The sequence below is a fragment of the Homalodisca vitripennis genome, chromosome 4 (genome assembly GCF_021130785.1).
Source record: "Homalodisca vitripennis isolate AUS2020 chromosome 4, UT_GWSS_2.1, whole genome shotgun sequence".
In the NCBI taxonomy this organism is placed as follows: Eukaryota; Metazoa; Arthropoda; class Insecta; order Hemiptera; family Cicadellidae; genus Homalodisca; species Homalodisca vitripennis.
The window spans coordinates 78,598,866-78,623,694 of NC_060210.1; the positions used below are offsets into that span (position 1 = coordinate 78,598,866).

Consider the following 24,829-nt stretch of genomic DNA (forward strand, 5'->3'; position numbering starts at 1 on the left):
AGTCTTTAAATTGAGGTATAGTAAAAGTTTGATAGTAACTTTTGTCTTTTATAACTAATACGTAATATTTGTTAAAAATATACAGCTAAAAATCTATTTTTAATCAAACTTTTACCTTTTCTGTATTTTTTTTACTTTGTACTCAACAGTGGTTGGGGAAAAGGTTGAAATAAGATGTTTTGCATCAAGCTTACTCTATGCTTTCAAACTATAAATGTAAACAAATTTAAAATAGTGGTTAAATGAATGAAAACTTATTGTTGTGCTGCCATAAAACCATGTTTACATAATTTTTAATTAATATTTTGCATACTCAGATACCAAAATGGTTTTTCAGCCTTTCCGTGTCAATTTTCAGTGCAATCAGTTGAATAGTTGATGCATGAAAACAAAAAAGCACTTTAGCATTTATTATTAGGATTTTGCTTTCTGTGTTCATCTTAACCCATATGTGCCAACTAGATATGTAGACATTATTCTTGGTTTGTCTGCAATCTGTTATAGAAAACAATATATATTAATGTGGTCAGACGTGGGTTAAAGTGATAGGACAATATTGTGTGGCAATCAAAGATAATGTTATTGTATTTCCAGATATAAACAATGCATTCTCGGGAAAAAAAGAAAGCATGAAAAAGAAAACAATGCATTCTTTAGATGTCCGGCATACATACTTTTGTGTAAATCAAATCTGTAGGTAATGTTGCTGAGGTATTGATGGACAAAATTGACTACCAAAATCTGAATATCATGTGAATTAAAGTGGACTGACTGACTGCACTCGTGCTTTCATAAGTGGCATGTGTCAACTCTTATGTACTGTAATGAAAGATGTTATCATACCCTTTTTACAGAGCACCACATTGACAGGCTGTGGGAGAACTTAAAAACACTCAACTGAAAGTATTTTTTTATTTTCAAACCTAAAAGCGTTTGTGGGTTAGTTGATGATTAATATAGTAAATTAGTTTTGTTCACTGAATTAACTGTCAAGATTACAGAATGCAGCTACAAACGTCCTGCAATTCCATTCAAGGTCACATAGCTAACAGTGAACACTATCTTCACAATAGGCTTTTCCTTTTATACCACCTGTTAAACATGGTCAGGCTTTTATATTCACTTCAGTTAAAGTGTTTACATCAACGGCCACGTATTAGTTCAGATGAACTCGTTTATATTAAAACAGAGTTATAGATAAATGAGTTATTAAGTTATTGAGGAACTTATTAGCTGCAGTTACATTAATACAGTTTTGAGTAAAGCACAACAAATGTTTTGTAAGATTACAATTTTAAGTAATACTAAATGTTTTTCACTTTCTTAAGAAATTAAAAATCTTATTACACAATTATCATTTGTGTAAATATGGCTATTTGTTCACATTGTTTCTATTAATTTTAATTTTTTTTAATGTATTGAAAGTAACTGTGAAGAATATATCTGTACAGGCTGCTGGGTGCCCATTGTACTGGAAAGCTCCTCTGTTCATTGCCTGTGGCGGTGAGAAGCTTGGCTATGTGGAGCTCAATACAATAGTAGAATACTGGCGCACGTAAGTACCATTCTACTAATACAAACTGATATTACCACTCCTAATAATATTGTTTTAATTTGATTTAATATGGTTTTGATTTTAAAAATAAACAGTCATCCTCTTTACAACTTTTAAAATTAACAATAGTGTTTCAATTTGTTTTAAGGTAATTTTATGGCTATTTTGTTTGGTGTCATTTTATAGTGAAATAGTTGTGTTTTTTACCAGGACTTGCACTTGTTATGTAGGTGGTATAGTCTTGCTGTTAGCTCTGGCTAGGGATACTGAACGGATAGTACAAAAAACAACCTACATTTATTCTAGTTTTAGAAAATTTTTAGATTTGATGGTTTTATTTAGAAATAGATCAGATATTGTACATAAACTGGAATAGGAAGTAAAACTCATAATTGGATTCTGTGGCAACACAAATGTTTGCGTATTAAAATATCGCTTATTTTCTCAACAGACTCTGGAGAACTTATTACAACTACTACCGCAATAAAGATAAAACATTAAACACATAAATGTTTCACAAAACAGAGTTACTTAAACAATTCCAAACACTGCTAAAAATACCAGATTAGTTACACACATGATCACTTAATCATCACAGGTTTTCAGTGTCTCGTCACTGATATCACAGTTAACTTAAGGAACAAATTAAGGCCTTGCGTTATTCATTGTGTGCTCATCATATTTCCAATGGTATAAGTCACACGGTTGTACACCTATATGTGTACTATAATAAATTATAATAGGCAGACGATCCTATGATTGCTATAGCAGAACAGTGACATTGTAGAAAAATATCTACAAAGTATGAGTAGTTCTAAGGAGCTGCAATCTTATTTGATAACAAAACAATTGAAGTTGAATGTATGTTTTCTTATTAATTCTATAACATTGTGTCTATACTAATGTGATGTTACAATTTGGTTCAGCACAAATTATTATTTAAGATTACCTATTACAGAACCAAAATACTTTATATCTCATTTAATATTCCAAATTTTAATAATTACAAATTCTAAATTATCTTGTTTATTTGCTTTAACGCTAGTTTCAATGGATTATGTTTATCAAAATATAATGACGTGCACACTGAAAACTGCAATAAACCGATGACTCTTTTTTCCGACTCGATATTCTTGTAATATACTAGTATAAATCGTAGTGCTACTGTATTGTGCATAGCTAGCTATCTAAGTCCAGTAAATCCAATATTAATTCTATCGATATGTTGGGTGGTTACGCTCATTTCTCTTCTGTATTGAATTGTTGTCACTAAGCAATCCCTTCACTTTCATGGAATCTGATGGCTTCTTAGCTTATTTCTCTTCCATGTCCAGATAAAGGGTTTCAGTGTATTGGTTCTCATGTCATAAATAAAAAATATATATCAGTATTATACATTTATATTATATTATAAGAAATTATTAGATAGTTGCTCTCAGATTTTAAATTGTTTTACTGTCATAATTTATGTGATCAATTTGTTGGTATCACTGTGTCAAACGTTTCTTTGTACTAAACAATACATGCTTATTAAGTTTAAACAACGTTAGAGCTAAGCAGTGTACCCACCCTGACGGAGTTAGTCAAGATAAATAAGTAAAAGTAATATTAGAAAGACAAACATTAAGGTTAAATTAACTGTATCGTTGCAACTAACCTAATTTATAAATTAAATTTTTGTTCTATCGTCAATTAATTATAAATGCCTTATAACTTAGCCAGCTGATTGCTACGTCTCATCAATAGCTCAAGTGATATTAGTGATGTTTTGCTGGAGGTAAGTTATAGTGTTTGTAACAAAGTTCAGACATTGTTTTGTCAGATTACTCATAAGGTAGTGAAAATCATTATTAGGAACTTCCTGTTGATATCAGTGTGTCTTGAGATAATAATTAAAGATTATCCATCTCTAGCATTCTTCTTGCAGATAGTTTATGAAATTCCAAATGGGTTCTTATCCTATCATCTCAGCCATAAATACAAACATTGAAAACAAGTTTGCTCTTAGGAATACATGGGGTAGACAGGCTTGGTATTTTGTGTATAACTTCTTCCTATTTAGTTTTATTGTACATAGTGCCTTTTTATTTGCATAAACATCTTTTTTTTTAAATTTCTTCACCAATTTTGTGTTTACAAATTTGAAGAATTCCCTTGAAATTTGACTTCGGTGATAGGTGATAGTTAAGATAGTTCTCTTATAACATATAACTAAGTGAGAATTGTGCTTGTTGCAGCCTCTGCAGCACGTGTCATGACGCTGCATCCCGCTTCCTGCGCATAGCTACGAGAAGTAGCAACCGTAACTACTTGCTGCCGGAGGATTTCATGGCCCTGGTGCAGGATGTGGTGGACACTCACCCTGGCCTTACTTTCCTCAAAGAAGCCCAAGAGTTCCATTCCCGCTACGTACATACGGTATAGTAGTAAATGCTTCAAATAAAAAAAATTTAGTTTGCAGGTTAAAATTTGAAATTGTACTTTTTGTAGTATTTTGCAGGATGATCTCAACCTCTCTAGAATCTGTTCTGCTTGCCTCTGTATTATGGTCTAATTTGAATTAATACAGGTTATATGAACTTCAATTCTGAAGGAATTAAAATCAAGCTAGTTTCTTTACCTCTTAATCCCCATATCACTTGTCTATAACTCCCCTCCCTCTACCTGTGATACAGTAGCAAATATGATATGAGTTATATGTGGATTGCATAATGTTCTAATAGTGAAGTAAAATTTTGTACAAGTTTATGCATGTATAATATATTTTGAAAATTAGTTTGTTCAGGCATTTTTCAACACAATACCTGTTTTTTTTCAATGTCCAATCATGCTGTGAAACAGCCAACTGAATTTTGTGATGCATAGTAGTCAACAACTGCGCATGCCTTCCGCCTACACCTCAAGCACTGCCGAGTGTCAACACTGTTACAACTTGATCTAACGACAAATAAAGTCTACTGCAATTGGTTCTCTCTGGGATTAAGGACTAAGCACAGCAAATATTCACTGAACGATGTCTGAAGTATACTTTAAAACTTTGAGTGACAGTTTTTACATATACTTTTTTACGGTATTTAGTGTATGAGTGTATTGGAAGAAATTTAAAGATGACAAGTTGATGTTTATGATGAAGGAATCCAAAAGTGCAACTTTGTCGCAAAAGATGAACTTGTCATTTGGTTAAATGAATTAATCAAATGGTTAAACCATTATCATTTCTTCATTATGAATGTGAAGATTTTTTGAAAAATTGTGATGGGAGATGAGAAATGAGTTCTATATGACACTTTAGAAATGTAAAAACAGTCACAACAATGGTCGCATTCAAATTCACCAAATAACCTTCAACATCAAAAAGATCATGAATACCATGTTTTGGGACCAGAAAGGAGTTCTGGTAGTGGAATTCTCACAACCAATAAATGCAGATACGATAAATGCAGTAAAGTACTGTAAAACATTGACGCTGTTGAGGACAAAACAACCATTCAGAATCAAATAAGAAGAATGGTAAATTCTAGAATTGTGCTTATAACAATGCCTGTCCTTTCAGTGGTGCTCTAACGAAACGAATTTTTGATAGGTTTTAATGGTATATTTTTGACCGTCCATCCTATAGCCCTGACTTAATTCTGAGTGAAATGCATTGGTTTCCCGAATTTGAGGAAGCTACTTGGAGGGCAGAGCTTCCAGAGAAAAAGCACTCCAAAATGCCATGGAAACCCATCTCAAGTCACTGGCGACAATTTTCTATGAAAAGGGTATTGGAAAGTTTGACTAAAAATTCATAATAATTAGCTTGTGTTCTGCAAAGGTGATCTTTTAAACAGTCTAACATAACTTTAACTAAAATCCATGTCTTCCAGTTTACATTGCCTAGAAACATTGGCTACATAACTACATTCTTGATACATTTCAGCCTCGTTGTAGAGAGCTATCTTCAGTCAACAGATGTTAAACCAAAATTTGAATTTAATTGTGATGATAGAAAGCAATGTTTTGATGCTGTGGGAAATAGAAGACATGTTTTATGGCACCGGTCACAATTACTTAAAAAAGTCTCAGATAACCTAGGTTTGTGAATAAAACAATGTTGAAACTGTGTTGCAGGTAATATCCCGGATCTACTATTGTGTGAACCAATCATGGAGCGGACAGATTACGCTACCAGAGCTCAGGCGGTCAGACCTACTCAGGGTAGTTGACACTCTGGAGGTGGAGGACGACATCAACCAGGTGACGCAGTACTTCAGCTATGAGCACTTTTATGTTATCTACTGCAAGTTCTGGGAGCTGGACCGTGACCACGATCTGTTCATAGACAAGAACGACTTGGCACGTCACAGCGACCACGGTAAGACACACAACATTTATTAATTGTAATGTGATGTGATTTTGTACACTCGTTCTTAGTAAGTTTAATAAATACCTTTTCTAAATATTGCAAATTAAATTCAGTTTAAACTATCATAATTTTATAAATTTATTTTAACGTGAAGAAAAGAAAATACTGTATCATGCCCCTATAGTAAGTAATAGGTCTCACAATGTAGTATACCTCAAAATTACAAATTGATCATTTGTAGAATGGCTGGAACTCTGTAGACAGGACTTTGTGACTTCAGTGTGCTCCAGATGTGTGATAACCATCACCCCCTCCCATACTCCTTGTTAAGTGTTATACAGCGTTTTCAGGATTCATAAACTAAGTGGCTGCTGTTTATTTTAGATTTATCCAGATTGAATTTATTTTATATTAGAGGTTTTGTCTTATCACGACATAACAAACAATGTACATTCAATTTTATGTTAAATTGTTTATTTAAGTTTCCTCTTTGACGCCTTCAAGCCGTCATCCCGATTTGTATGTGAAAGTGTTGCAAAATTCAGTCTTTCTACGGTTAATAAAGGCTTAAATAAATACAAATTTGAATATTTTAGTTTAAATTTATACCGAAGTTAACAGGGTATCAAACAACCAAAGAGATGGTTTTTTTAGACCATCTGAATTAGATATTTTATAGTGATTTATATGTATACAGGAGGTGTGGCTAGAAAATAATTGAAGTAATATTGGCGGAGCCACACAATGAACACAAGGTTAATATCGTACGACCGGTCATTTGACTCCCCCTCCCACCCCTCTTTGTGTTTTATCCGGCTCCCATACGTATTCCACCTGTTGCTGATCATTTTCTGTAACCTTGTTCATGACTTCCTTTGCTTTTTCTTTTACTGCTTCGACGGTCTCAAATCTCATTCCTTTCAAAGCTGGCCGACCTTAGGGAACATAAAAGTTACAAGAGGCTAATTAGGGTGGATGATCTAAGACGGAAATGTTGTGTTTGGCCTAAAACTTTTTCACTGACAAAGCTTTGTGATCTGGAGCATTGTCGTGGTGAAGATCCATGACTTGTTTTTCCACAAATCATTCCATTTTCTTTGCACAAGCTTACATGGGGTAGTTAGGACACTAATGTAGTAATTCTGACTAATTATCGTTAATATAGTTGAACAGGTTTACCAATCTTTTCAATGCTAGCATCAGTTTTGATGACAAAGATCTGCCAATGCGTGAGACATCTTTCATGTCTTCACGTCCATCTTTAAATCATTTAAACCACCCAAACCCTAGTGTTCGTGACAAGCAGTCGATGTCACTTATTGTAACATTACAGATGTTTCACTTCCAGATTTTCCAAGTTTGAAAAGAAATTTGATTTTTACGTGCTTTTCTTTCTGGATACTCATTATTTTTGCGACACAGAGACAAATGGTTACCTACTTATAACTGACGCTACAGGCGGAATACTCACAAGAACAGGAGCCAGACGAAACATGAGGGAAGGGCGGAGGAGTCACGTAACCGGCCATACGATATTAAGCTTTACTGCACTCGTTCCATAGCTCTGCCAATACTAATCTGGTCATTACCTAGTCACATCTTATACTGTATAGTACTTTTTAAGATCTCAATTGTTATAGAGGGGAGGGGTCATTGTTATTCTTTGTTATTAAAAAAATATCATTGCTGGGTTAGGTACAAAAATAGTATTTGTCTAAATATTTAGGACACCTCTGTAGAAAGCAATTTATATTCGTCTAAACTTTATATTTAGATAATAATAAGAGTTAGCTAATACGTTTTCTCCAAAACGTAAATTTTCTTATTTGTCTGCAAAATTTCTTCAAAAATTTCAAATGAGTATCAGTATGTAAAATACTATTTTTTCCTCTAATCATATAAAATATAATGTGCTTTAGGTGTGGAAACATGCAGTCTTAACAGGCTTAATATAGATGCAATTAAACAATTGAACTTGTTTTGAAGTAAGCTTGTTCTGTGCCTATATTTTCGATTAGAATCTAAACTAATTAATTTTCGTAGTTATGATTTTTTTTAATTATATCATTATTTAAATTTTAGGAACTTTCATTGAACATACAATTTTCATAGGTTGTAGATTTAAAGTGATAAATTTGAAAATAATCAAGTCATTGCCTGACTGCATTATTTAATTAAAATTAAAATATTCCAATAGTTAATTTTGTATGCATTTGTATATTTTTATGTAATTTCAATAGTCGTCTATGGAAGGTTACTTGTTGGAGGTATTATGATGCAAATCATTTTCTGTAAAATTCCTTGTGTGAAAAAACTTATTTTATATCTATACATAAGTCCAACATTGAGGTTATTACTAATAAATTAATTTACTTTATGAAGTTAACCTAAATTAATGTGACTATGAGTGAAAAATAATGTGTAGATGCCAAGATTTTACAGAAAAGAAACATTTTCAAAGGAATCTGGCTGGTAATCAAATATGTAGTTAAATAAACAAAAGTTACCCTAAACTTGTTCCTGGATATTGCTCATTGATTATACAAATGCTTTATTAAGATATTAGTTCCAAAAGCCAGTTTTGTAAATTAACTTCATTTATTTATCACTGCTTGGATCATAACAATAAAATCTATAATAGCTTTTAACTCATTCTGTACTGCATAGATATCACTACGTAATTTATTCATGCATTTCAGATTTGAAAACCTGTTAATGTAGAAATTAGTTGAAAATAGCAAGATCTTGCAAATTGAAACCATTGTAATTTAACAGATTATTGCTCATGTTTAGTTTGTATTCCATATGAAAAGAAGTTAATATCAACAAATAAAATATATCAGTTTGATGGTGAAGTTAATAAGTTATCACCTATAGAAACTGTTATATAGTAGTTATACTGTTAATACAGTTTTTGAGGAAATAAAAGAGAATCATTTAATTATAACGTATTTTTGGAAGATCTTGCCTTTTTAACCATAATTATCAGATGTCAGGTAATGATGTATTAAGTTTATCCATATATTAATATTATAATGCCTTGAATGAATGAATGAATACCAATAATTCAACTAAAAGTAATTGACCGTGAAATAAGAGCTTGGAAATATATAACTGACCACAGTAGTTTTTATTACATAATTTGATACCTATCACAGTAAAATTACTAGGTTAGAACCATTATATTTTTTATGTTAATAATTAAACAACATTTTCAAAACAAAACACTCTTCAATAGGCCAAATAGAGTAAATTTAAATTATTTGAATGTTGAGTTTATAAATTTGTAGTATAAAAAATTGAATTAAGCTATTGTTTCTTGTTTTAGCGTATCTAGATCCCATTTTTATTATATTTAACTTCATTTTGTATTTTTTTTTTATAAAGATTACGAACATTACAAAATGTCATATCTCTTATAAAGTTTGCTGTTGTTAGTACTAAAACAGTCTAAATACACCTTTTAAATATTTATCCTTATTGGCGATATGAATGTTATAATTAATGGTACAATAATGTAGTCAGCGTTCCAAAATACAGTATAGACAGAGTAAATTTAAAAAATGTATTAAAAAAACTAAGCTTTAGTATTTTCGACCTAATTTTATATGGTGGCAAAGCTCTTGGTGTTGTTGCAATTATTAAATAATTTGTAAATTTTTCAAAATAAACACCACTCAATTTTTAGGCTAATTAACTTTGTATTGCCTAAGTCCTTCCTCTTTGCATACTGGTCAGATGATTCAGTCAGTTCAATCAGAATAATTGTATACCGGCTCATTATGTCTTCTATTTCACGGTCAGTGTGGTAAACTAACACCAAATTGCTAATGTTCGTGTGTTGGCAGAATTCAAAGAGTTTGTGCGCAGGGCGACTGCTACTACAGCTAAACGTGTTTTGACATGTACGTACACTCTCGGTTACCTGGGACGGTGGTGAAGCTTCTGTCTGGTGGCGGGCTCTTTCTATCTAGCCTTCGTACTTCGTTTTCTCAAATATAATAGTTTTAAATTTGTATAACTTCTCTGGGTTAATGTCTTTTCCACTGAACTGTTTCTGGTATTCTTAAGTTGGATACAAGTGTGATGTACATTCTCCATGTAAAATTTTAAAATTGATAAGAAACAAATTTAAGGGATTAAGATTTGAAATAATGTTACTACTTTAAATATTTTTTTTTAATTTACAAATCATGCCCTGAAAATTTTGTATATACTCTTTGTGAGCATGTAATATATAGACTACTAATATTTTATTTCATTATAGTTCAAGTTAGGAAAGTTACTGTACAAGTTTATGGACTTCATTTTGATGTGTAATTTTTAATTGTATTGAGAACTTTATAATGATTTTGTTCATAGAGAATCATCATTCATATGCATCTGTTATAAACAAAAGTTGTATTTCATGCATTTCTATTGATCTTTAGCTATGCATTGTTTTATATTTTGCTTGATATTTTTAGTTTTTAGCTGAATATAATTATGTCATTGCATGTATTTTATACTTAGTGTGGAGCAGGCTTTAGCTGTCAAACTGATGTGCCAAGGTGTTACAGCTCTGTCGACTCGGCTTATTGACCGCATCTTCTCGGGGACAGTGACCCGCGGCAAGACTGTCTCACAGCTCAATGGCTCACCAGATGCCAAGATGAGCTACACCGAGTTTGTGTGGTTCCTGCTAGCGGAGGAGGACAAACAACATCCTCGGGCCATCGAGTATTGGTTCCGGTCAGTCATTACAAGTGTTCATGGTTTTTGACAGACTATTCAAAATTTCCCAATATATTTGTTTAGTAAAACCTGTTATAACCGGGCCTGGTGATGAAGGATAAAATGTTTTGTAATTAAAATCTTTGTGAGCAAGGAACGCCTTACAGTGAAGCTTAATCACTTTCTCCCACACATCAGGTGGGAGCGAGAGAGAGATAGGGGCTTTGTTTCTCCTCATAACAATCTTGACCATGCTATTTTTAGAAACAATGAACTTGGTTTAACTGTGATACCACTGCTATTGTGTCAGCTTTCAAATGTGCATTGGGATGTGCGGATATATATATATATATATATATATATATAGCGGTGGGATGTATATACTTTATTAATAGGTTAAGATCTGTATTTAATTATTTAAAAATACATTACTAAATGTTTATTTTTGTCTGTAATCAATTTGTGCTTCAGCCCTTTTGAATTATATTTTGCTTTTTTACATATGTACCCACTAAACTTTAAAATATTCAGGATGATTTAGTTCAAAGATTCAAGTAGAATATATGTTTGCTTTAACATAAATTTATAAAATTTTACAGTTCCAGCACAGTATCATCATCATTTTCATAAGTACGTAATGCTTATAAAAACTAAAACACAACATCGGTAGTGCATTTGCTATAAGTAACTTACAATCTTTATATTGTCCTTGTACATATCTGGCTTTAACGATATCCAGTGTAGCCTGTCATCACATTAGGCAAGATATCGCAGGTTTTGCTGTAGTACGAATGTCCAATATGTATGGTAGAATATATACGTAAAATGCCAGTTATCCTAATATGTTTTTGTAACAACTACAGTAAGTTGAATGAAAAAATTATCTAGTGACCTTGTTTTGTTGTGTTCAACTATATGACATTGTTTTACAGATGCATGGACTTGGATGGAGATGGTTACCTCTCCATGTACGAGTTAGAGTACTTCTATGACGAACAGCTGCAGAGAATGGAAGCAATTGGTATTGAATGTCTGCCGTTTGAAGACTGTTTATGTCAGGTATGGTGTAGTCCACGTTTGTAATGTTCTTGTAAAGGAACACTAACCATCTCTGAAAGGATTAACTAACCTAATTCAATGCTTAAGTAGTTATAAACCATGTTTTTTATTTAAGTCAAAAATAATACGGTACAAATACTGTGCAGATGCTGGACATGATTCGCCCTCAGATACCTGACAAGATCTCGTTGGCTGATCTAAAACGATGCAAGATGACCCCAATATTTTTTGACACATTCTTCAATCTAGAAAAGTACCTGGACCACGAACAGAGAGATCCATTTGCCTCTCAGAGAGACCACGACACCGAGGTGAGTGACCTGAGTGTTGTATGTCATTATCTGATGTTCTAATTATTTGTTTCATTGTAAAGTCCTGTTTTATTAGATACAAAATTATATTTTGACATTACACAGCCGTTGCTAATAAATATGTATCATTCTCTGTTGTCTAAATTATGAATTTAATTCACTTATGGAACAGTATTAGGACCAGTCAGTTTGTATTGTATAACTGTCCAGAAAATTAGAAATTTCTTATACAAATAAATAAAAAAAAATGGAAAACTCAATTTTATTATAACAATTTGAATAGTACATTTTTAAGCAATTATTTCTTAATAATCACCAATAAATAAAGGCACACATCACATCTTAGCACAAGATTTTCCATAACATTTCTGCAGAAAAATTGCACTAATGTATATTGTCATTCAGTTAAGCATCAGTGTCAAAGCTTTCTCACCCCAATTTCTTCATGCTTTTAATTCTATGGGAAAATTCTTCAAAATCTCAGGAGTTGGAAAACGATTGTTATTAATTTTATCATTGAGTTTCATCACCAGTACATCAGTCATAAGGCAAAGCTGTCCTCATTATGAAAATTGGTGTGGTTATTTTTTTTAATGAGTTCACCATTGCCTCACTCAGCTTTTATTCATTATTTCTTTTCCATGCACATCACAAAGTTGTCGATAAATTAAAATTTTTTGAGGTTTAGCAATATTTGCAAATTCAAACCCAATCACAGATCACACTTTAAAAACAAATATTGGGTTTACTATTGTAATGCAGCACATTTTAACATGTTGCTGAGAGCAAATTATGAAGGGAACAGTCCACACACACTGTTACAGCTAAATGTGTATTGAGTGAGTGTAGGAAAATACGGACACCCAGAGAACGTCTTCTACTTTCTGGACAGCTCTTGTTCACAAATTAACTCATACGTGCCTTATAAAATACCTTCATTGCTGGTTGTGATTTGAATGTAGTAAATTGCAGTTTGTAACTTATTGACTAGTCTCCAGTCACATCTGTGCTTGGTGTGTGGACCACTTGAGTGAGGGTTTTATTGAACTTATAAAAACTTTCTACCATGCATATGTTAACTCTCACCTGCAATGTAGAGTGAGTATTTTGGTGTAGTTTTATAGATTAGTTAAAACTTTTTAAATGTTACCAGTATTACGTTTTAATAGCACTAAAATAAGATATACAAATCATATTTAAAAATTTCCAACTTTTACTTATATTTACATTAAGAATTGCTCTTTAAAAAATCAGTACAGTACATTGAACAAAGCCCAAGTTTTTTTTCACTTCTATCTAAAGTATGACAATCTAAATTATAAAGTATCTATGTTTTCTAGATGCTTAAAATTACAGCAATCATTTATGAAAAACTCAACGGTTTAATTTATTTAAACGTAATTTCATTGTTCTTGCTTATTACAGAACTTTTGAGTTGTGCAATGAGCATTATGAATTACCTCGATCCTTGACAGTGGTGATGGTTACTGTGATGTAGTATTTTTAAATTTAAAAGAAGGAATTTTTACTTGTTTCACATGCCAGTTATATTTATTTAAGTTTACTTATATTGTAAACCTACATGGAGAATACATAAAATAAAATCCTCATTTTTGCAAAAAGTAAATGTCACATATTTATGATTTTACTTTGTAATGCAGTAGCATCTCTTCTATACGTAACTGTGAAAAGGAATTAATTATTAATCCTATACATAATTGGAGTTGTTTCCAAGAAGAGTAACCATTGAGTTAGTTGGTTAAAGCAAATGTTTGATCAATCGTGCTAATAAAAATGTAATTTTTATTCTATTAGTGTGATTTATTTTGATTTGTAAATTGAAGCGTTCCCTCTAAATATTATATTAGAGTTAAAAAATAAATAGGCTGCAATAAGCATTTGAAAAAAAAATTAAAGTCATGATTTTTACCTTATTGTTAAAATAATCAAATTTTATTTTTTTCTTGCTTCAAGGAAAATGATAATGAACAGGTAATTTTAATTATAATTTCAAAATTATACCAAGCCCACGCTACACTACACAAGAGATGCTAAAATCCAAAGTTGATGGGACCAAGACTATTTCAGATGTGACGGATCACCACTAACGGATCATCACTGTAGACGTTTGCATGATATTGCTGCTCAGTTATTAGATATGAATACAAAAGAAACCAAGTTGTTAGTGGTGATCCGTCACATCTGAAATTGTTATTATCTGAAATAGTCTTGGTCCCATCAACTTTGGATTTTAGCATCTCTTGTGTAGTGTAGCGTGGGCTTGGTATAATTTTGAAACCCATTTTGATCAAGATTAAGGGTATTTGGTAGAATTCTTCTCACTTTTCAGCAGAATTAATATCTGACTCAACATGCAGATGGTAGTGCTTTTCTGATTATGGAGATAAAGATAGTAATATCGTCAGCATGAAACTGCACATTGCTGTGTATTTGTAGCATGTAGTCAACACACCTCTGCACTTATTTTTAAATGGTATTCATAGAGAAATTTTAACTTGAAGTTTCGACGGCCGAACAGTTTAAGACGTCAGGCTTTGGATCTGAGTTGGAGATAGCGCGGATACAAATGCTCTCTGTGACAGTTGGTTTTTTTCAATACCAACGAGCTTGCATTGTATTGACTCTTATCCTTATTCTGTTTCATTAGGTCCTCATACAGGCCAGTGGCCCATGAGCACAGCCACAATAAGGCTGAAAAGGGAATCAACTTCTCCTTAAAAAAAGTGATAGAGCTTACAAAAGGGGTTTTATAGTCAAATTCTATAACATTAATTTTAATTCTTATCAAGTGTGACAGTAAAGATAGATTCAAATCTACATTAATATTTTCCCTCTTAAAAGCAATAATTTATATATTTAAATAAATCCAGTATTAGAATTCATAAAATACTAGGAAAACCACATTATAATAACTTACATGTAATTATAATGTCTTACACATGCATAATGTCTTAAACATATATCAAGTCTATCATTGGGCCTCCTATCATGGTTAAGGACTGTTTTGCTGGAACATGGTGGTTGATAGGAAGTCTCTTGGTTGGGTTGTAAACACTAGAATACTAAAAGTCATCATGTGACATATGCTAGAATGCACAGCTGTAGTTTACATTTATTTAATACCAACAGTGGCTTCACACGGAATTTCATACTGAAAACAGGGACATTATAGACTTATTTCTTTAAAATGACATTCTATACATTTCTGAATTAGATGATAATCACTGAAAAATATTCAAATATACTGATCCATTTTAAATTTAAGTTTTAATTTTAACTAGGGTCCCCCGTATTTTGGGGTCCTAGATCGGAAAGTAAAACAGTTTTTATAAGTCCCGTGAAATAAGTAGAATTTCTTTCCATTATTTCATGAGAAAAAATTTCAGTAACAATTAAACTATTTTAAGCAGTATGGAGGACAGTCATGATATAATGAATAACGGGCTTGACATAATTTTGTAAAGGAAGTTGATTTTGTGTTGGTGCCCCGATCCAGAATATATGCACATACATAGGTCTGAGAAGCCTATTTCTGTCAAAAAGTATATACCCACTCTATGCTATTTCTGGTGCTACAGTTTTCATCTAAAACACACTACTTCAGTCAAAAAACAACTGAGATGTATTGTATAACAGTCTTTAAATCTGTAGGAAAAGTTAGATAGTAACTTTTTGTGTGATATCTGCATTACACTAATGATCAAGCATTGCATACTTAATATTTGCTAAAGTTTACATTTTAAAGTACGAGGTGTATTCAAAAAGTAACATGAATTTTTTTTAAGTTTTGTGAGTTTGATTATCCGATTTTCAAAGATTTTTTTTATTATGTTGATACTCATACCCCTGAAGTATAATGAAATTTCCAACTGTATTCGTTATTTACTTTTTCTGTGGCAGCTTCTAAGTTTACACATGTTTAATGACACTGCAATTTTCATTTGTTAAACAATGGATCAAAGAATGTGTATACAAATTTTTTTGAAGTTCAAGAAAGTGTGGGAAATGATAACAAAGGCCTATGATGAGTCTGCTATGAGTAAAACAAGTGTTTACAAGTGGTATAAACACTTCAAAATTGCTCGTGAAGACATTAAAAATGAAGAACGCTCAGGAGGCCCCAGCACATCAACAGCCGGTAAAAAAGTAAAAAAAAAAGAACCGGAAGAAATGGTTATGAATGATCATCTTATTATGATCAGAGAAGTTGATCAAATGGCTCATGCCATGAAAAATTTCAAACATTTTGAGTGTGAAAAGTGTGGCAGCAAAATTTGTTATAAAATTGTTGAATCTTTGGCAAAAAAGCAGAGCTAACAGAATGAAATTTCCTTAGGCGTCACTAAATGAAGTCAATGACGAGCAGAATCACTGAAACGAGTTTTAACATATGACGAAACATGGGTTTACTGATATGAAGTTGAAACCTAGGCCATGTTATTCCAGTGGAGGCGTTCTGGATTGCAAAGACTGAAAAAGACTCAATAAACGTGAAGGTTATGCTCACTAGGTTCTTCGATTTTAATGGCATAGTGCAGGGGTTACCAAATGGCGGACCACGGTCCAGATCCGTCAAGCTATATTATGCAGACCTTGTGTTGCCAATTTAAAATATTTTACATGTGTAACTTGAGTACGTTATTTGATTTTCTTGTGCTTTGTTTTTCCTACCGTCGTCGATTCTTCAACGGATCGGCGCAGAGCGCAAGATCGTCAGTCATCACAGTGTGTTTTGTTGTTTGGGGGGAGTATGCGCCGACACTGTGGCATAGTGCATCATGAACTATTGCCACGTAATAGGAACAATAAGGAGTACTTTACTTGTAAGTTCAACGCTGTTTGCGTGAAGCAATCTGAAAAATCGCCTAGATTTGTGGCAAACAATTCATGGCTTTTGCACCATAACAATGCACCTGCTCTCACTCCATTGCTTGTTCATGAATGTTTGGCCAAAAACAGTACTGTAATGATGCTCCAGCCTCCATATTCTCCAGACATGGCTGATGTGACTTTTTTATTTCGTAAAATAAAGAGAACCTTAAAGTGCCATTGTTTTACAAGTATAGATGACATTAAAAGTGCATCACTGAGCTAGCTATCCCAAAGACCGAGTTTTAGAACTAGTTCGAGGATTGGAAGAGTGCTGGCACAAAAGCATAATATCTAATAGGAACTATTTTAAAGGTGACACTGTTAATGTAGAAGAATATTTTTTTCAAAAATGTAAATTTTTGTTACTTTTTGGACATTTTTTGAGTAATCATTTTGTGTGTGTGTAGGATTCGATGTGGATTTTTTAAAATTCTCTTTTAATAAAATATAAATTAATTAATAAAAGAGTGTGTTTTTAACTTGCCACAGTTGTTTTTAACTATGAGTCGGTATCAACTTGTATAGTAACTTGGTAACATTTTGTTATAATAAGTGTGATATGTACTTACATGTATTACGGTATGTACAGTGTGTTGTCTCTGTGCAGATGTCTGACTGGGACCGTTACGCAGCCGAGGAGTACGAGTTGCTGGTGGCCGAGGAGGGAGGCAATGACAATCACGACGACTTGTAAGTTACCTTCACTTCATTACTTTAGCTCTTCAGCAGATACTATAGGATATAATATAACATTTAAAAGAAACAGAATAAGATATAGTTGTGGGAGTTTTATAATTAAAAACCTAATTATTACTGTAGAACGTTGAGTAATTCTATTATTTATTTTTTCTTAAATCTTAATTTCACACTACATATCTCCTTTTGTAAAATGTCTATTAATTACACCATTGTTGTATTTTTAATCATCACATTATCATCAATCGCCATCACTGTTATTATTCTTATTTCACCAGAGGTAAGTTCATAATCATTATATTATCTATAGACAGGTATGTTTATTCTATAATTCATCCCGGCTTGTTAAAATACTATTTTTCTTTTGGTCTTTTGAAAGTTCTTTCTTTATTTTATTAAACATGTCTTTATATTTCTTGTATTCCTGTCCTGCTTTTTACCATATTTAATCATGATCACTCTATTTTTAATTTATTTTTCAGTGCATCATATTCCACAAATCACCTATTGTTTAAATATAGGATGTAGACACATTAAATCTCAATCATCATTAAAAAAGCTGAATAATTTGTTTAAAACCATGTGCATCCACATTTTAAGTCTTTAGATTTGAAAATGTGCAAAGATTATTATCTAGGTCATTAAGATCTATTTTTTATTTTGAGTTATGTACTAACTACTTTAGGCAAGTAGTTTTGATCACTAAATTCAGTACTGATGTACTAAGATCTAATATGTATATCCTAGGATTATTAGATAGTTTATGTAAGCTTTTTGTGGACACAATGTTAAAATTTTTAATGTGAATGTTCAAAGTGCATTCTGAAAAATTAATGAATTATTTGTGGTTGTAATGGGAGCTCTCTGTTTCACTTTATGTAGTAAGCCTTAAAAAGAATTTCAAAAGTTTCTTTACTTAGATTTCAAGAGTTCTCTGATTAACTGTTAGTTTTGTGATAACAGTTACGAGATATCACTAATTGCAATGATGTTTGTAAAGATAAACTCCATCTTAGTCCATACCTACATCTTCAACTTGATGTGTATCATGTTCGTGTCCTTGTTAACATGATCAAGGGTTCACAATACCTTTTACTTAGGTAATGAGATTTCTAGACATACATGAGGGTAATAATCATTTTTGAAAGAAATTCTCATGTTACCATGCCTAGAGATTCTATTGATCATAAAACAGACACCCTCGCCTTCAGATTTCCAAGTTTTCCTGAGGTCAGTTATGAATTTCTACAACATTTTGACACTATGCCAACAGAGTTGTCATCGGTTACCTTAATCTGAATAGCAAATGTCTCCAGTTATTTCTTGGTAATACCTATTTACCTGAATACCCTTTTTTGCATCCCACACAGTCTTACTCCAGTGTCTTACTTAGAAATTTTGCGGAAACCTCCATCAGGAGGGTCATAAATAAACCCTCATTTGGATGGCGAGATGTCTTCAGGCATCCCTAAGGGTGGTTGTGACCATAGAGAGGAATCCTAGTCTCTGCAATGCTTAGCTTCTGGACCACATGTTGCTAAATCCGGAATCTTGAACCTTTTAAATGGTTCATTTAGCTTACATACATCAGGAACAATTACATGAATTCACCCTTTAGGAAGGGCAGGTTAAAAAAGTATTAACTCAAATTTAAACATTAATTGATGAATTACAAAACTGTACTGAAACATATTGCAGGCGTTTAGCAGTGCTCGACTTGTGAAACCTGTGCTTGAATATCAAAATTATCTAGTTCTTCCAGTTAATAGAGATTGTTCTATAACAATAGATATCTTAAAGGGTGGTAATATTACTATTTTCAATGTTACTAACTTTCTTCCGTCTCTGATCGAGGAATTATAATTTGTAGTTGGCTTTTTTTAAGTTTTTGCGTGTTGTTAGTGTTTCTTTACACCTACAGATAATCCTGCAATTCCTATCAACTTGCAAGTAAAAAGCAAACATGGGAGTGTTCCAAGGGCTCATGCCCTGTCAGATCGGATGGAAGAGAGGACTTCGTCCTAACCCTATATAGTAAAATAAACCAAAACAGGTCATCATTATAGGTATAAGCTGAGTGATCCATAATGTTTTATTTTTCACCTTGATCACCATACTTAGTAATTGAACAGATGTAGTAGTGTAGGATAAGTCCTGTAGAGTAAACAAGTGAAGAATATAGTATAATATTACTTCATATAGCCTAATTAAGTTTTCAATGTTGAAAAACATTTATAATTCTGAGGATATAAAGTTGTATCCAAAATTTGTAAAGAGAATATTTTGTATTGAATGAAAAAAAGCTGCCTAGTAATAGCAATAGTACAAGTTAAAATATATTAAATATTTTTTCACACTACTCTAGTCTTGAAATTGTACCTTTATTTGACTTTGCCACAACTTAATACAAATTTATGTTTTACATAATTAACACTGTTTTTTTATTCCATGATATTTTTCAATACACGTCATTTAATTCGATGTGTACACAATACTATTATACTATAGATGCCTGATTAACTACCTCAGATTTGGGAGAACTTAGTATGGATATTCCAATATAATATGCTATTTATATAGGAAATACTTGAAATTAAGGAAAAATATGTTTTATTACCAAGTAGATTTTTATCTATTGAAGCTTAACCGTAAAGTAAGTAATAAAAGTTTTCTTTGAATGACAATACTAAAAATACTTATACTTACTAAAAATAAACAGTTGTACATTACAGTATTTTATTACTATGTGACATGTACAAGAATTTAAAATTTTATTTTCATATGGTTATACATTACCATGTCTAAGTAATCAAAAGCATTCTCTAAAAATTTAGAAAAACCCATCCAATTTTTTTTTTTCAACCCATACTGTAAGGAAATTTTTAGATTTTAGAAAATAATTATGAAAGTATTTTCATTTAGAAAGCGATGCAAGAAAAAATTTTAAACTGTAGGACAGTATGATACAGGTTTGATTTTCTATTACGAGGGGTATCCAAAAAGTAAGTTTCCCTGTTCTGTAAAAAGACGCGTACGTAACACAGTGTGCAGCTGTGGGCGGGGATATGTAGCGCGGTTCGGTTGGCAACAGGTGCGCCGGTCACTGGCCCATTGTCACGCTTCTCAGTCAGTTGCTGCCCAAACATCATGGAGACTCCACTGCGTTCTGCCGCCAGTTGCGAAGTCCGTAGTGTTATTCGTTTCTTGACCGCCAAAAACGAAACTGCCGTTGAAATTCATCGTCAGTTGTGTCAAGTGTATGGTGAACATGTTATGTCCGTTCAGATGGTCCGTCGTTGGCGTGCAATGTTTTTGGAAGGAAGAGAAAATGTTCATGACGATGAGCGTAGTGGCTGACCGGCCAATTCTCGGCAACCTGATGTCATTAATACTGTACGAGCAGTTATTGACAATGATAAGCGAGTGACTCTCGATGAAATTATGGATAAACTGCCGTCAAGTGTTGAAGTTAGCCGATCATCTGTGCACAATATCATGACAGAAGATCTTCAGCTTGCAAAAGTGTGTGCAAGATGGGTGCCTCGCTTATTGAGCAATGCCCATAAACAACAACGAATGGCTGCTGCCCAGTCTTTCTTGCGATTGTTTGACGATGAAGATGAAAACCTTTTCAGTAGAATAGTCACTGGTGATGAAACATGGATTCACCACTCAACTCCAGAGACCAAACGCCAGAGTATGGTGTGGCAAAAAAAAGGAGAGGCAGCTCCTCAAAAAGCCAAAGTTTTTGAGTCGGCAGGAAAGGTAATGGTTACAGTTTTTTGGGACTGCCGTGGAGTGTTATTGATTGACTATCTTCCTCGTGGCGAAACCATAAATGCAGAAAGGTATTGTGAAGTTCTCACCAGACTTCGGCGGGCAATACAGAAAAACGGCGCAGACTTTTGTCGCGCACGGTTCTGCTTATTCAAGATAACGCCCGACCACACGCTGCTCGTGCAACAATGGAACTTTTGAGGAAATTTAAGTGGCATTTTTTTGGTCATCCTCCATACTCACCAGATCTTGCGCCTAGCGATTTTCATCTGTTTCCGGAGCTGAAAAGACACCTTGGCGGTCGGCGATTTGCCAACAGCGATGACCTTCAAAATGAGGTGGATACTTGGCTTAAAAATTTGGCGGGTGAATTTTGTGATGCTGGAATAAAAAAACTACTTCCTAGATACCAAGAGTGCTTAGAAAGGGATGGTAACTATGTAGAAAAATAAGGTATGATGTAAAAAGTTGAATAAATGTGTTTCAGTTATTTTTTGAGTCTTTTTAACTTTTTCATAATTAATGGAAACTTACTTTTTGGATACCCCTCGTAGATTTGTATTTTAAACAAAATATGAACACTAAAAATTACAAAAATGTTCATGAACCCATCCATTCATACTCAACTCTACCATGGTGGTGGTGGTGATGGTGGTGGTCTTACTATACTATATCCTTCACTTGGGCTTCAATAGTGAGAGTGTACTCTTGAGACATGCCTGTATCTTTCTGTGTGTTGTAGACGTGCATGGGTTATAATTATTCATCTAAGCTGATATTAATGTTAGCTTCTTTTAAACCATCTGTCAATGACATAATAAATATTATCAATTGAGGGAAAGTATAAAGAGGGAGAAGACAATCTTACAAATTAAGGGGTTATTGAATGAGATGATGTAGCAGCAGATAGATGTGTAGTGCTTATTCAATGGCTCACAATTTCTTTAAGTTAATTTTCCTCAAAAATGTAATAAATTAGGTATTTATTTACAATACCGTGACCATGGAAAATGGACTTTTTTTTCATGGGTTGGGCATTTATAGCCTAGTATTATTATCACAGGTGCATATAAACTGGGGGGAAAGAATATTATTGTATTATATTGATGCCTTTCGGGCATTATTGCGTTAAGGAGCAGGGGCATCACGTGATCTGGGATTCGACTTTTGCAAGCTCGAGTTAATTTTTTTTCTAAAAGAGCAAGCAGTGCGCAGCACTGCGCAGCGGGCAGGCATCGTTGACAGGATTAACGTACTAGTCACTATCATTTCAGTAACTTATCACTTACCTTAATGTTCATTGTAGTACTTTCCACACCGAAAACTGAAGTCCCCAAATTCGTTTACAACGAGTTCGTTGCCACACTTCCTATTACCACAACGCCTAGTCCGGTTATAAGCCCCGTGGTTTACATAAAATTGCAAAACTCCATACTCGTCTTTACGAATTGCTTCCACGTAAGATAACGAACATCCAACACAAAGATGTGCCATTACCACTACTGAACTAGGAGGTTAAGAATAGACACGGAGGAACAAAATAGTTCAAAATGGCGTCCCTTCTTTATTTGAGAGAGCCGTGGAGTAATACCTAACTGTCAAATATGGATAGTGTTGCCAGAGGTACTGTCAAAAACAGAATTTTCAGAGAATTTCAAAATATTGTAACTCCTTTCATTTTCGTTGCCGACAAATTTTTTCTTCACTATTGTTTTCAGGAAAAATTGTAGTTTTCAGGAAAAAAAATGAACATACCTTTCCATGGTCACGGTATTGTAAATTGATAACATAAATTATACTACAATGCGTCAAAATTTAAAAATAAATTTCAATTATATAATTCAGTTTTTGACGGTTCATTAAAATGTATTTTGAGGTAAATGTAATAAAGTTTAATTGTGTCAGTAAAAACCTCATTTATATACTATGTAAAAATTAATTTACTATCCCAAAGTGTAAATTTTATTTAATTTTACAGCCTCAAATGATGTTAATAGATTGTAGAAACGAAATATTGTACTATGAAATTGTACAATAGCAAACATATATAGCATAGTGCACATGGGGAATGAAAAATGTAAAAAAAAAAATTGAATAAAGTTTTTTGAATTAAATTGAATTGAACAATATGATCAATATTTTGTTCTCAATTAATTTCATGGTCCATTTACTGTAGTAAACTGATAATTTCTAATGAATTTGCTAAAGTGATAGCTGTCTACCCTGATCTTTAGGTTTGTTTTGGCACTTGGTTTTGTTTGCACCTTGCATTTGGTATCGGTGTACTGATGGGTTTTTGCTTTACAGAGGAGTGGATGAAGAGATATAAGACACAGTAAGTATGGCTGGTGGCATAGTGTGCTTTTCTTGTTACTTGTGTGGCTTTATGCTCACTGGCTTCATCCGCGTATTGTACAAAAACATGTTGCGCGTGTTTAACAACACTAACACATACCATGTGTACATACGCATAGAATTCCTGACAGAAATTTTATGTATTTGATAGTTATTAGGAGGTAACTGTTTCCTGTTTGCGTAAAAGGACAGACAACCAACAAAACAACATGTAAATAATTAAAATTACGTTTTTGTTTCATACGAAATAACAAACGTATAGCGTGGTCAACGCTATTTCGTATGGTACCATTTATGTACCATACAGTACATATTGGTAATGCCCACACAAATATCTGATATCCTTTATGTAAAATATATATTTTTGCAGTTAGTATTTGTTGAACAGAACGTAAAAGCTGCCTTTTTAAATAAATGTTTATTATAATTTCTTATGAATTATGAGAATAATTTTATTGTATTTCTCCTGTTTACTACAGGAGTCTATGCTAATCGAGCTCGATTAGTTGTGTATCTGCTGTAAAGATTACGTCAGCTATTAATTTGCTTCGTTCGTTAGTGACTTAGCCAGCTATCAAGCAGAACTTTGACTCCATAACTCAAAGGTTCGAGACTAATTTGTTCCACTAATTAGACAGGCAAGTTTAAGTTCTGAGATGTTGGAAGCTTTGGGGCCAATATATGTAGGAAAATTGATATGGCTGTCCCTGAATTGGCAACTTCCCATCACAACACTAAAAACTATAAAAATCATTCTGTTAATCTTATAGTTTCATTCTAACCAGTTTTGTTTAAATCGGACAACTAGCTCAGGCTCCACTGGAACAGCAGACTTCCACTTCCACTGCCACAGCGAATGTCAAGGCGTCTGCTGCGTGGACTGATTTGTGTGCACTTTAAATAGAATCTTCAAATTGAAATTCTTTATTGCTGTTAAGTAACATAAATGTTACAAAAGGCTTTGTCATACAAGTCATCTATTTATAAATGTATTATTACATACATAAATTATATGTTAGTTGATGAAATTTTAGTATAAAACAAAATTTATAAAATAAGTTATAGTACTACGTATGACATAAATAACAAATTATGGTAAATAAATAAATTGCAATTAAAGAATAA

The 24,829-nt window shown here is 32.9% G+C and overlaps 1 protein-coding gene across 7 annotated transcripts in view; it reads left to right on the forward strand.

The window, feature by feature from the left end:
* The window catches only part of LOC124359585, a 109,861-nt gene that overhangs the window by 79,022 nt on the left and 6,010 nt on the right, over positions 1 to 24,829 (forward strand). For 2 of the 7 annotated variants that reach the window (XM_046812460.1, XM_046812462.1), the window contains exons 5-13: positions 1,452 to 1,555; positions 3,793 to 3,973; positions 5,666 to 5,909; positions 9,749 to 9,805; positions 10,460 to 10,631; positions 11,546 to 11,672; positions 11,819 to 11,983; positions 13,958 to 13,975; positions 17,484 to 17,566. In XM_046812460.1, coding sequence (XP_046668416.1) covers positions 1,452 to 1,555; positions 3,793 to 3,973; positions 5,666 to 5,909; positions 9,749 to 9,805; positions 10,460 to 10,631; positions 11,546 to 11,672; positions 11,819 to 11,983; positions 13,958 to 13,975; positions 17,484 to 17,566 — 1,151 coding nt within the window. Of the gene's footprint in view, positions 1 to 1,451; positions 1,556 to 3,792; positions 3,974 to 5,665; positions 5,910 to 9,748; positions 9,806 to 10,459; positions 10,632 to 11,545; positions 11,673 to 11,818; positions 11,984 to 13,957; positions 13,976 to 17,483; positions 17,567 to 23,656; positions 23,685 to 24,829 lie in introns of all 7 variants that reach the window. The other 5 variants (XM_046812466.1, XM_046812467.1, XM_046812463.1 and 2 more) reach the window with 5 other exon arrangements.